At 38.0% G+C, this 14518-nt stretch overlaps 2 protein-coding genes across 2 annotated transcripts in view; one reads left to right on the top strand and one right to left on the bottom strand.

The window, feature by feature from the left end:
* Positions 1-336, bottom strand: part of LOC106805670 — a 57591-nt gene extending 57255 nt beyond the window's left edge. Inside the window, exon 1 of the mRNA XM_014807363.1 lies at positions 271-336. The gene's annotated coding sequence lies outside the window, so the exon portion shown is untranslated. The remainder of the gene's footprint in view (positions 1-270) is intronic.
* A 539-nt stretch (positions 337-875) lies between these two features.
* The window catches only part of LOC106805860 (adenylate kinase 9-like), a 21999-nt gene continuing 8356 nt past the window's right edge, over positions 876-14518 (top strand). The window contains exons 1-20 of the mRNA XM_014807635.1: positions 876-1226; positions 4182-4302; positions 4424-4573; positions 4904-5016; positions 5241-5348; positions 5841-5909; positions 6302-6427; positions 7214-7288; positions 7716-7954; positions 8412-8592; positions 8861-8999; positions 9321-9516; positions 9911-10077; positions 10814-10981; positions 11270-11385; positions 11848-12066; positions 12387-12574; positions 13138-13314; positions 13615-13712; positions 13898-14019. Of these exons, the coding sequence (XP_014663121.1) occupies positions 1206-1226; positions 4182-4302; positions 4424-4573; positions 4904-5016; positions 5241-5348; positions 5841-5909; positions 6302-6427; positions 7214-7288; positions 7716-7954; positions 8412-8592; positions 8861-8999; positions 9321-9516; positions 9911-10077; positions 10814-10981; positions 11270-11385; positions 11848-12066; positions 12387-12574; positions 13138-13314; positions 13615-13712; positions 13898-14019 (2793 nt within the window). The 5' untranslated portion in view covers positions 876-1205. The remainder of the gene's footprint in view (positions 1227-4181; positions 4303-4423; positions 4574-4903; positions 5017-5240; positions 5349-5840; positions 5910-6301; positions 6428-7213; positions 7289-7715; positions 7955-8411; positions 8593-8860; positions 9000-9320; positions 9517-9910; positions 10078-10813; positions 10982-11269; positions 11386-11847; positions 12067-12386; positions 12575-13137; positions 13315-13614; positions 13713-13897; positions 14020-14518) is intronic.

Raw genomic sequence — 14518 nt, 5'->3', positions numbered from 1 at the left:
CTGTTCTTAGTAAATACACTTGTTTTTTTTATTATATGCAATAAATATTTCATAATAACAATAACAGAGCCCGGTGGAGTGGAGGCACCGCGACGTCACAAAATTTTGCCGAACAACGCCAACGGCAACGGCAACAAGTCGCCAAGTTGAGTATTAGCATCATTACTACTTGACAGTGTTATTACCAACAGTCATAATACCGGACTAGTTCCAATACGTATAATACCTAAATACTATTTCAAATAAGAACACAAGCATACTTTCACTTACCAACAGAAGTCACAATAGAATAACAAATTTTTGCTATCGAATCACGATGATCATTGCTGGCTGGTGGCTGCGCGCAGCGCCACCTAGCTGACGTTAAATGAGTTAAAATCAAGGAAGGCGATAGATTACCAAAAGCTTATACCTCATATAACACCTAATATGTTATCTGATATCTGTGTTATATGATATCTATGATACTTATTCTATTAGCCCTTAGTAGCCCTTCGTAATTTTTTGATATACTGCTTAGTAATAGTATTATTATTAATATTATTATCAGGGGCTGCACAGAAGCCGGTACGCACCCCGTACAGCGAGGGGGAGATAACCGCGGCGCCCGCGGCGCGAATACGAATCACGATAGACAGTCGATACTTGGTGTTTTTCTATAAAATCATAATATATATGCGTAGGCAAAATATGACAGTCGGAAATCTTTATTTTCTACACAAATTTCTTTGGACGATGAAACTTATGTATTTTATGCATCCGCGTCCCGTTCGCCGAACGTGGAAGTGGAACCACCCCTCTGCGGAAATCCAGAGCCTCGTAACCCCGCGCGCTTCCGAGGTGGTTGCTATGGTTTCCACGTCTTGGCGGCCAAATAGAAACTCGTAAACTGTAGTGTAAAGTGTTATTGCCGTGGTGTTTGATATTTGTGTCACACAAATTGTGTGTGTGTGTTTCTAATTTGACTTACGCTAAGAATAACTTGTCGTGTACTATGAGCCGCATACGACTGTGATTGTGAATATAAGACTTGCCGTAGTAGGGCTAGGCTAACGTTTTTTACGGCTACGGCTACGGCTAGCGCTTTTTAGGCTAACGCTATACGGTAGTTTTATTCGTGTTGGGTGACACCGTGACGGTGTCGCCTGTCGTGTCGGTGATGCCATCATCATTGCCATTGCTAGTCATCTCTGGATTAATTAAGAATGTCTTATAACGAAGATCAGGTAAAATAAATGGTTCCGTTTAAATATGCTCAATCTTGCCATTCTTGCCGGTTTGAGACCCCGTAAATCTATATACTATTAGTATTAGTATTAGTATTAGTATTAGTATTAGTACTAATACTACTATTACTATTTAGGGTTCACAGCTAGATTTTCTATACCCTGGTACTATCTAATATGCCGGACCGTACCACTGATCGAGTCTAGGGAGTCGCCTACGCCTACTCCCTAACCCTAACCCTAGGCTATACCCTATACCCTAACGTACCCTAACCCTAACCCTAACCCTAAATTAACCCTAACCCTAACCCTAACCCTAACCATATCAAATAGTTACCAGGGTACGTTCCGGTATACAGGACCGTACCAGTTACGCTTCTGGCAGTAGGCGTCCCTGGCGCAGGACATAGACCCTATGACTATGAGCAATAGTTAGGTTCCCTGGCATTGCCTGGGATAAAAATTAGGAACAACTTGAAATTCTGACATATATATTTATCAGAGTGCCTATTATGCGGCAGCCGGCCATTATATCTGACGGCTGCCGGGCACGGTCTTCGATTTCTTAAGATGCGCGGCAGTTTTTAATTTCAGCGGTTATCTCAGTAACAAGGGTTTAGGGTGTTTAGCGCGGTTAGTGAACTGCGAGCCATTAGGAAATCAACTAAGACGTGGCCGGCTTGCCGGGATATAGCCACAGCGATATATATTCCTATCATGATAATATTATAGAGGTCATATATTAAGATTGAAAGTATAAAGACAATATTATGAGATGCAAGCAAATGATCCCAAAATCAGCTGTCGTGATACGATTGCGACTCTCTATACATTTCATGCAATAGTTCATATCTAGTTTTCATTATGATCCTGAAATTGAAGTGTGCCCTATGACCACCAGTTGACCTGTGAGCTAGGGTCCTGATGGAGTGTCTATGTGTCCCCAGGTGGTTGACTGCCGGAACTGGTTACCCTGCGTCATATTGGTCCGATATCGGAACGTACTTGCGTTCTTATCTTCAATATAGCCGCGACCGTACTTCGTGCTACTCACTAACGAGTCTTTTAGCGCGCACGCTCGCCTACACCTGAACTCCCTAATCCCCTAGACCCTAACCTAACCTAACCCAATACCAACAGAATTAAGCAGCTTACCAGGGTACGTTCCGCTTATACCGAGATCGTCCCCAGGTGGTACGTTTCGGTATTACTGGACCGTTACCCAGGGTACGTTTCCGCAGTACCTTAGGGGGACATAGACACTAAGAGCGGATGCTAGGCGTTGAACCTGAACCTCATCTCACCACCCATTTGTAGGGTCATAACAAACTCTGGCTTCGTTTAGCCACACACACATGACTCATTTTGGCCTTCAATGACCTGGTGGAACGGACTTCGGCACGGACTTTTCCGGCACAGACTTTTCCTGGCCACAAATTAAATTTTAATTTTTCAACAGATAGTCCTGATCGACTTTTCGGCCAAATTCAAAATTTTGTTGTTGTGTTTATTTGTTTTAATGTTTTTATTTTTTAGCTCATCTGACATAGTCAGATGCAGCTTGTTAGAATTCGCCTTGATCGTTCCGTCCGATCGTCGTGCGTCGCCGCGGCGTCAAAGTGGGCACAAATCTTAACCGCTCGACGTTAACGGTCACGATATTCGGGAGCGGGGGGAATCCGAAACGGCCGTAAGTTGGGAATGTCGAAGCTGTCGTGTCTCAAGCATAAGCGTCAGAGGTGTTAAAAGAAGGGGCGTAACTTCACTCCTTAACTTAAGGTATAGGAGGCAAATGCAGGAATTCGCGGCACAAATCTAACGGCCTCGGACCTTAAGGCTCGTGATAGTGCGGCGTTATAGCATCATGTAGAAAAGCCCATCACTGTGGCCGAAATGGGACGGTCACAGGTCAAAGGTCAGTGGGCACAGGGCAGATTTTTAACATTTTCTGAGGACATGGGTCTGACGCGAGAACACGATTGAACTTATTTTGTTATCAGCGCGTCTGGCCTAGCATTTTACTGGCTTTATTGAAAGGACCATGAAATAGTCCCTTCTGCTGACTATGCGAAAGATTAAGTGTCGCTGATAACCTTTTGACCTCCAAGGGTACCGGGTTTAAACAATGGATTTAGTTGACCTGTTAACAACAGGAGTGATAACTGTCTTTGCTATTAGAGCCCCTCTATCCCCGCACCGCTCCCCCTTCCCCTCCCCACCCCCTCCCCGCCGCTTCCCCACCCTCCCCCTACCCCTCCCCCCACATCTCCCCCTGACCGCTCCATATGCCGGATATGGCGTGTCTAACAATGATGTTACGCAACCCTGCGTGTCTGCCCATATCTGCGCCTACATATATGTCGGTACTTACGCACGACCTGAAATTTTACGTTTATAGATCGTGCAACAGACCTCAAGATGAGCCCAACGCTTCTGCGGCTCTATGCTTTATTATTGGTCACTTAAATCCTAAATATAATTACAGAAATATTATGGATAGCACTAATTTATGTGAACTGGTATAAAAAAAAGTATTTTGGAAAAGAAATTTGAATTTGGCCGAAAAGTCCTATCTGTTGAAAATATGTGGCCGAAAAGTCCTAGGCCGAAAAGTCCTAGGCCGAAAAGTCTTACATTCATGACATGTGACCTCCAATGACCTTTGAGGTCAATGACACCTATCTCATGACACTCCCTGGGTCAAGCACTAGTTTCAGCACCCCATGGATCAACCATTTGGTCGCCTATAGCCAGGCGACAAACAGACGAACAATCATTGGAAATATTAGTATAGATGATAGGAGTGGGATTGTTGTGAAGTAAGCCAGATTCAAAATGTTAAATAATTCTTTCACAGCTTGGTAATTAAGTGCATATTGAGGATAAACCAAGAGAATTATTAATAAATTGTTTATAGTATTGACTATTGCGTAAATTTCTCATATAATTTTTCAGGTTGAGTTGGAATTTTTAAAGTCGAAGCCAGCATGTTTTGTGGTTTGGGGAAAACCATGTGTTGGCAAAACAACTCTTGCTACATGGCTCTGCAAGGACTGGAACTGTATTCTAATCAATTGTAAGCATAGCTTTGGTTTAAATTGAACTGATTTAAACAAATGAATTATACTTCTAGCAAATTGAGCATTTTCTTGAGGTACATTGACTGCATGCCTCTACATTATACGATATATTTATAGGCACAGAACTATTAGAAGAGGCAATAAAAAAAAGCACAGACAAAGGCAAAGAATTGAAGAAGTTGTTGACGAGCGGTGACATGACAACAGATAGCGTGGTATTCGACCTTCTGAATGAAAAGATTAAATCGCCAGAGGTCAGACATTATGGTACGTTAAACTGAATCATGAAAAAGTTATTGTAAACCTTCAAAATTTGCTGCTGAGAAATGACGTATAAAGGGATGGTTTCCTAGGTTTTGTGGTCATGATTTTTGTTCTGATTAAAGAAAACACTCAGACCAACCTTTCTTTCCTCAGAATTTAAAAAATACAGGTTAAAGTATATTCGTTTTCAATGAAATTATTAAAAGATATGCAGCACAAAACCAAAATAACATATTCTCTGCATTTGATTGTCATTGCAAGCTCTTCCAAACTATTTATGTTGCATTTATTGGGTTTACTTTTTGTTTTACATTATGAATTGTTCACATATAGGTTATACGTTGGATAGTTTCCCAGTAGTAGGCACAAAATATATGTCAGTTGAGAAACAACTGGATATGATATGGTCCTGGGATTTAAAGCCAGATGTCATCATAAATCTGAGGGTATGGGCATCATTTATATGTATATTCAAAATATTATCCACATTATTTGCCTTTTCACTCTCAGTACTTTGTTTTGATGAAAACATTTTAAAATGTAAATGCTTTGTAATACTGGCTAATTCAACTACTACTGCTTTTGCTATATTAGAGTAACTTGTATGTTAGTAATTTGGAGGTGATTACATGCAAAACACGTCCATATGTTCACTGCCCTTATACGATAGATACCTGACAGAGACTTGGAGAAACGAAGGTCTGATCAAAGGGTTGACTTTCTCACCAATAATCTTTACACCAGGAGTATGTACTTACCCGATGTCATCAAAACCGAAGTAAGGAAACCGCGTGCTTGTTACTGTTAGTTCATCTGATATCGTCAAGCGATATTGGTTGAGTCACTTGTCTGTCGATCTTTCAGTGATAGAGGCACATATCTAAATGGTGTCTTCAACTGTGTTTATATTTCAAATAAAGGAAAAGATGGTATCATTTAACGTTTAGCACGTTTACTTTCATGTTTGGACTGGTTTTTTGAATGCTAAAGCCATAGATAATTGTAAACTGATTGCTGGTAGAACATTTTACATACATTTTTTATGTTTTGGATTTTTGAAAACTAGTTCTGCAATTCTATTTGACATTGTAATTTATTTATTTTCCTAGGTATTCATCATACTCAAAAGAACATAAAAGTAGGCTGAAAACTTGAGGCTGCATTATTTAAATGATTCTGTGTTTAACTGATTACTACAGTTTGTATTCCATAGAGTGCAACACTATGATTAAAGAATTTTTTAAATCATATATTCATGGTATTGTTTCAGAAAATAGAGACAGAAAAGGAAGATGAAGAAGAGGCCATGGAAGAGAACGTTGAACTGGAGGTTGTTGAGGTGAAACCTTTGTTTTCTTTTGAAAGAGAATATACTCTGTAGATTGATTAAAGTTTAAACAGTACTTTGAAGAATTATTAATCACGAATTCACTTTTTCTCACGTCCATCTAAATCAGTAATTCTCTGGTTATGAAACAATTGGATGCATCTTTAAAAATTTACCATAATGCAAAATATCATGACATGAACTCTATTTTACCTTTGTTTACTATTATCAGGAGTTAATAATGACAAATTTGTCAATATTAACTCCTGATATTATATAGGTAAAGACATGTTTCGATAGAAATTTATTCGGCCAAAGAAGAAGTATAAACACACTTGTGGGTGGAAATAGTCTTTTTTTAACAGATCGATATAACATATGATATAGTAATATAATACATACAGGTGTTAGATGAAACTATAGTGAGCCCTGATGTTGTTCGCCGTCTGGTGAAACGACCAGAGGATGTCAATGACGTCCTTACTGCAGATATTCAACTGTTCAGAGCTCACCAGCTCATACAGTTGGAGGTAGGTTTTATATTCCATTTTAAACATTTACTTAGACAAATTAATGATTAATTTTTCAAGGCGTCTCTGTGTTAACACAGGCGACTAGTACAATTTGTTTTGATTATCGAGCCCACAAATTGTGCTCACTAGAAAAATCTTGTATTTTGTCAGAAGTGTTCACTTTACTCGACATATATATTATTGTAACGTTTTCCCCTTTCTTTACTTTATCATTCCCCTTTTTCTTATGTTTTCCTTGCATTATCCTCGTTAATTGTGTAATGTCGCAATAACCCCCCGGCTGTTACCACCGGGCTAAGATTTGATTGCTGGATTGTGAATTCGGCTGACTCGATTGCCACGTGGTGTGTGGTAACGGCCGGAGCGGTTATTGCAACATTACACAATTAGCGGGGATCACGCACGCAAGGGAAACATAACTAAAAGGGAAATGATAAAGTAAAGAAAGGGGAAAACATTACAATATAATATATTATTATCTTTATAAGCACTTTGGTTTGAGCAGGTGTGTATGGGCAATCCTGGTGCTGATTAGTTGACTGGTTTACTGTTATTACTGTTTACTTATTACTGTTTACTGTTTACTTATTACTGTTTACTGTTTACTGTTTACTTATTACTTATGACTGTTTACTGTTATTACTTTACTACTTATTACTGTTTACTTATTACCGTTTACTGTTATTACTGTTATTACTGTTTACTTATTACTGTTTACTGTTTACTGTTATTACTTTACTACTTATTACTGTTATACTGGTTTACTGTGGTTTACTGTTATAGAATTATATTGAGAAACACGACCAGCAGTATGTCATTGAGCTGGATGCAAACCACGCAGTGGATGATGTATACATGGTATGGCAAACTGTTTTTACTCTTTAGATGCATGACCTGTGCATGCCAGCATGCAGCATATAATCATTGTACTTTTACCTAGTAAAATGCATTATAATAATAAACAATAGCAAAAATATATGTGTAAACAAAATATGTGACATGAATTGTAATGACATTTAAGGCATGAAATGCTCTCAAAAGGTGGGGCCCCATTAGTACTTAGTCTGGCATGCTGTGTCACCGACTGGTTATAGACATGTTCCTGGTTGTTTTTGCAGAAGAAAACAACGTGGAACAAGTGTAACAATACGCTGATTATGCTCTCAAAAATAAAAATTAGGTCAAGCGTTTTAATATGCCCAGCTGTGGTATAATCCTGGGACACATCAACTTTAAAATAGGAATAGCCAAACTACTAACTACAATGTGATTATACTTGTTTTAGAACATGTTGGAGAGATTAGCAGTGCTGCCAATCCAGCGTGCGATTGCACCAAAGCGGCTTATGGCGGTGGATGATGATAGCCTTGAAGGAGCAGAATTGGATGAGATAATGAGAGCCTTAGCAGGAAAAAACATGGTGGCGCCTAAGTGGCGGTGGAGGCGCTCTAAGTGGCAAAACCTTTGTCCAGTGGCACTCTATGAAGGCAATATGGTGGAAGGAAGACCTCAGTTTGCAGTCAGGTGTGCTGGATTAACATCAACTTATGTATATTGAATGCAATCAATATACATAATCATGGTATATAATTGGTATTAGTAATTACCACAGATATCCATGAATAAAACTGATGAACGAGCTAGAAATTTTATTTGATAATCACGTGTCAAGAATGTGCAAATATGTATTACTCCGGGTTCGTAAGCATACATAATTAAAGTGTAAATTAAACAATTTAAAGTGTTAAATATATTTAGCAAATTAGAAGAATTTTAAGCAATTTGGCATATTTGGCTGAATCAATGACGTTTTAGACCATTTTATGTGAGTTTGACTTAATTATAGACATAGCTGTTGTGCAAATGATATTGTCTTTTCCTGTAATCAAAACTTATAATGGTGTTTTAAAACTTCTTTGGACTTTTTTAGAAACTATGTGCACCTATTACACTGAAAACATTAGGTCTTAATTTTTTTTAGTTTTCTAGACAAGATGTATATGTTGTCTTCGAAAGAAGCTGTGGAAAGATTCACAGAGAACCCTCGGTACTATCTCCTGCCACCAAACCCACGCATACCATGCAAGATCTGTGTGCTGGGTCCACCGCTTTCTGGCAAATCTACTTTATGTGAGAAGCTGGCTCAACACTATGATGCTGTGGTATGTCAACTACCTTAATTGCAACCATTGCAGCTTGGCTATATATGTACTTAATTGCAAGCAAGATATGTTAGTAAGTGAAATTATGAGTGCTTGCTTCCTGAGTGAGAGGTTGCTATTTTCTGCCTTTCCTTTCTGCAAATCATGTATGTAATATGATATTTTCATATATTTACTATGGTATTCTATAATGTCTTAATTTGTATCTGTACTAACTTCTCAATGGTCATATAAATATTAAAACCTGCTGCTTGTTGATTTTTTACAGGTAATTTGTGCAAAGGAGCATGAAAGCCAATATCTGGAAGAGAAGAAGATTGAGATCATTAATCAGGCAAAACGCCATGCAGCCGAGATTACAATAACCTCAATTGTAGACAAAATGGCAGAAGAAGCCTATGCAGGAGGTAACAACACAATTTCATATTATTTCTTATGTAGTTCGTGTAGAACTGCTTGGTGCTGTTAACCTTGCTTTAGAATTGAAGCTGGTGTTAATTCAGAACAGACGTATTGCACTTAATGGTATCAAAAAGCATTTTAAAGCATGAAGGTTTCTGAGGCACGGGTACGTACTATCATCAGGTCCACTCATACACTATGTTGGATGAGACTATTGACACACTTGTATAGGCACTGTAAATCAAACTGATGATAAAGACGGTATAGTAACTGATTGTTTGAGGCGCTGATGATTTGACGGTTGAAGGTTACTTGATGATTTGTAGGCGCTGATGATAAGACGGGTGGTTCTAGCACCGTGGACGAGACCCACCCAGATGTCGCAGCGGCGATGGAGGCGGCGGCTGCTGAGGCCAGCAAACAGGAAGTGACCCTCACTCCTGAACTCCACGTTGAGATGCTGCAGAGGCTGATTGTAGCTGCTGAGAAGAAGTCAGCATCCGAAAGAGAAGATGGGAAAAGGTACAGATCTATTTAGAGATAGGGTGCATTTGAGCAGATATATATACGTGCACTGATTGTCATATCACGTACCTCACCATACTAGGACAGTCATTGTACTTTCTTGCAGCAACTATTAAATGCCGATATATGATACTACATGGTCTGCCTAGTAATGATTATCTTATGTAGCCCATCATTGCAGATGAAGATAACATTGACTGAATGCACAGAAAGTTATAACAACTATGGAAATTATGTTGCATATATAACGAATAGCGATCATCACATATATTATGGTGGATGACTATGCCAAACCTAGACTCATTGCAAATCTGTAGCAGAAATCATTCTTGTTGTTAACTATATCCCACATGCTCTAGTGCACTGTGTACTGATCTCGTATAATTTCCAGGCAAGGTGGTTTTATACTGGATGGATGGCCAAGTTCTCATGACCAGTGGGTAGTGATGGTTGACAGGGGGATGCTAGTAGATGACATGATTGTCCTGACGGATGCCGGACAAGGATTGCCAACGCTGTTACGTCGGTGGCATGAGACTACAGCAGGGAAAACTGCTGGTACAATAGATATGTCTAAATGTCCCACTTGTTTAGTTACTGATCTAGCTATTTTTAACACTGTTTTGTGGTAAAGTAACTACCGGTATGTCTTTGGCAATTAATGGAGTTTTGTTATACGTAATGTCCAGAGAGAGCATAATTTCCCAGTAAATTATTGCTCAATTCTTTGTGTTGTAAATAAATGTGTAATATCACTCTCAAATCATAATATTTTACTAAGTTAAAGGTATGCCAGAATATTTACAGCATAGATTTGCATCGGATATTATCACGAATATATGTATATAGTGTATAATATATTATGTGCATGGTATTATTGCATATAATTATTGTTGTGCATACACATGGAAGCTAATCATTGCACGTTCTCCACGAGGAAACACACAAATAAGTGTTTTAAATGAACTTTTAGAGACTGGTAATGAAATCAGACCAGTTAGACGTTAATTAATATTATACATTTACCTGTACACAGGGAAAGGTGTTTAGCATCAAATTTGCTGATGGAAAATGTCTATGAAATAAGCTGAATTGAAGATGTGCATAAAATGTTTCTATTTATTGCCTAACCATAGAGAATATTTCTTTATGAATAGGCAGGCTTTGACAGTTATCACTGTTCATCATATACATATAGATATGCTATATATATATATATATATATATATATATATATATTGATAATATTATCTTACTCCTGATAATATCATAATGGAGTGGATTGCATCACCAGAGGGCACTGAGACTGAAAACTTCAAAATGAGAGCTCAGGAAGAGCAGGCAAAGCTGGAGAACATTGTGTCTCTGGTCACTGGAAACACAAGTCTAGAAACAAAGACTGTTGACATCACTAACAACTCGGTGGAAGAAATTCTCCGTGAAGTCATTTCGAAGATAGAAGGTACTCGTGAAGCCATGAGTGCTCGGTGATATCACTACCAGTGTTTATCCCACGTCTATTCATCATAAGAAAAGGTCGCATGAGTGCTGCTAGTAGTAGCCGCACAAATCTAAATGCTTTGAATCACAACGCTTATATTCCTGATATTATTTACGTACTAAAGACGAATTCTTGCATATAAAACATATAATATGGAAATCTCCCAGTATTTCTTTATTGTTCCATCTATCCATCTGTTTTTAACATGGTCAGAATGTTGCTGGTTTTTAAAATCCTTGCGTGCAATAGGACGTTTCAAGTATCAAGCGTGGGAGTATTCACCATTAGACCAGGAGGAAGATGATGAAGACATAGGACAACTTATGGAGGAGTATTTTGAGCAGGCAGAAAATGGTGTTACACAAGTATGCCTAGTATAAACAAGATTGATTGTTATAGCAAGGGTTAAAATTAACGAGAGTCTGGAGTTGAATACTCCGTTTTATTGATGGACTTCATGCGATTCACTGAAAATGCTGCTATGCATGACCAACATTCCAAAACATTTAATAAAATATTGCTTTTAGCATGCAAGTCGTGCAGTCATATTCTGCAGCTAATATGGTGTACAGCAATGTATAGCAAATAGCACAATCATTTATGTTAATCTAGTTGTTATTGCTAATGCATTATTCTTCACTTTAGATTTGAACTTCAGATTCTTATCTTTCTGTACTCCTTCAAAAGTTAATTTATACTGATTTTATAGAGCATACTCTTGAAAGTTACTACCTTGAGCATATCTGATACGTATTGCATATTTGGCACTATAAGGCTTTTGCGATTAATTCAATATTCACTATAGGTAATCACCTCATGTTTTGCAGCTGGAAGACCCAGAGACATATAAGAGCAGGTTAATTGCACTGGGTGATACGAACCGTTACTGCCCAGTGGCTCTGACTGAGAAGAACGTGCTCTATCCAGGAAACCCAGAGCTGTCAGCAAAGTTTAGAGAGAAAACTTACTTTTTCTCTACGGAGGATGCTAAGGGAAAGTTCCTGCTGTCACCGTCTGCATTTATGCCTGATAGTGATCCTCCAAAGGTAACTGTAATTTGATTTATAATGTATAATGTATAATGATTTTATAATTATTGTACTATATAAATTGAAGTAGGCCTACTTTGGTATTTAAACCAAATATTCAATTCGTTATCAATATATGATTTATAGGCCAGTCATCGGGAGAATTTATGGACTATTTGTGTTTTGGGCATAACCCCTACATTTTTATGTCTTAAGTAATCTGCATTATATCCAACTTATTTGAAAATGGCTACTCTAGTTCTGACTTTATAGTATACAATATTCATTATTATCAGGTTTATCACATGTGCCCACTAATTTCCCTTATGTTTTTCTAGCCTCCCCCTCTTCGACTGTTCATGTTGGGCCCACGGGGAGCTGGAAAAACGACAATCGGCCGGCTTCTGGCCCAAAAACTAGGCGTTTTTCACATCAAATTCAGAGAGAAGTTGCAGGAGCTGATTATCCATAAAACACAGCATCCAGTTGTACCAGCAGAGTTCGAGGAAGATAAAGAATTTGAAAGGTAAATATCTTGCAGATAGACACATAGAAAAAGATTCACATTCAAGATCACGGGAAAGTGCGCCACTATACAGATTCACATTTTTGCCGCATTTAATTATTTGAAAAATCCACAATTTGATTTTATGAGATGTTAAAAATGTTTGTTGTGTTTAAAGGCACCATGCAGCTCAGCACTAATTAGTGCCCTATAGTGAATATTAAGAGTCAAAGATGCATAGAAACATTACATTTTCATCTTTTGCTACATGCTATTTCGTTTCACACGTTTTGACCAAGCTTATGTCCATTTTTCAACGTTTTATTAATTTAATTGTATTGATGGTAACATCATGCAGCAACGGCAGAAACAGTAGTGCAGCAGCAGCTATTGCCTTTCAACCAACACTGTCGTGCTGCACAACGTGCTATATTTGTGGTATAATAAATACGTGTTGATTCCAACCTGAAAAATATGACTGAATAATCAAAGTTTCATTATCAATGTTTCTTGTAATTGAGTTAAATATAACCCATTTGTAATTGAGTTAAATATAACCCATAGTAATTGTTGCACTATTTTAGTGAGGATGGGAAAGAAGATGTGGAGGCTGCTGAGGATGAAGAACAGGACCCTAAAAAGAAGTATGGCTTTACAGAAGAAGAAGAGAACATCTTTTCTTTTTTAAAAGATGGGGAAGCTCTAGCACCAGAAACTCTTGCCAGAATACTACCTGACCTGTGGCAGAAAGAACCTTACATGTAAGACACACTTTTCTAAACACAGTTTCTGAGGAAATACATTTCTAAACACCATTTCTAAGCCCGTGTAATACATGTATACGAGTAGCTGACATTTAATAATGTAACAAGAAAGTGTTGTAGACACTTGGAAGTAGAAGATAAATGAGAAATATTGGTACCCACACTGAAAAACTCGTTTATTGTAAGCAAAAACAAAGTGAATTCAAAAATACTTAGACTGACTATATAAGATCGATCAAATTAACCTTGAATTATACTTTGAACTATGGTGATCATAACTAAGAAGATTGTGTATAGGTCACATGGCTTCATACTTGAAGACTTTCCTCGAACACCTGAGGACACTCACTTTCTGGCCAGCAGTGGCTTCTTTCCAGATGCTGCCATCCTCTTGAGTAAGTTGGAGTGCATGAAAAGATACAGATGCATGAAAATACTTCTATAGTGTGTGCAAATAATTGCATATGTTCATTACATATAGCTTTCTATTGTTTGCTAAATTTTTACTCAGTATGGTTCAGGAATATTCACTCTTACGCACGAATATATGTGTATAATAAGATATGTGAAACGTTGGTAGACTTGGAGGATTCAGCTGTAATCTCCAGACTACTGCCGGAAAGGTTAAATAAGTGGAAGGCAAGAAGAGATGCCAGACATCAACGAAAAAGAGAAGCAAAAGAGAACATGGACAGGGAGAGAGTAAGTCATAACGTGTATATAAAATGTAATATGTAGTCATCTGTTATAACATAATTATCCAGGGTTCGTAGCGGGTCTTCCAAAGTCTTACAAGTACTTATTTTGCGAAAAATAAAATAAGGGCCCTTATTAGTACTTATTTTTGGTGAAATCTTAGAAAAGTACTTAATAGTCCTTATTTTTTGCCAAAGGACCATTTTTCAACATTGTTTTATAAACTGTTCTCAACTTAGAGTAAGAATTGTTGTATATATAATACGGAATAATTAAATCTGCTGTGCAATTGTGTATATAAATATTATTAGTGTACTTTAATAGTCGGTGATCTATCAGAAATCGCGTAAAAGTCTTATTTTGGCCTCCAAAAAGGGTCTTATAAGTCCTTATTTCAACATGTGTCTTACTACTATGAACCCTGTATATGTAGTACCCGAGGTGTCGGCGAGTATGTCGCCTTCGCCTACTCCCTAACCCTAACCCTACCCTAACCCTAACCCTA

This window comes from Priapulus caudatus, unplaced genomic scaffold (genome assembly GCF_000485595.1).
Source record: "Priapulus caudatus unplaced genomic scaffold, Priapulus_caudatus-5.0.1 Scaffold7, whole genome shotgun sequence".
Lineage (NCBI taxonomy): Eukaryota > Metazoa > Priapulida > Priapulimorpha > Priapulimorphida > Priapulidae > Priapulus > Priapulus caudatus.
This window is presented reverse-complemented; position numbering and strand designations above follow the sequence as displayed.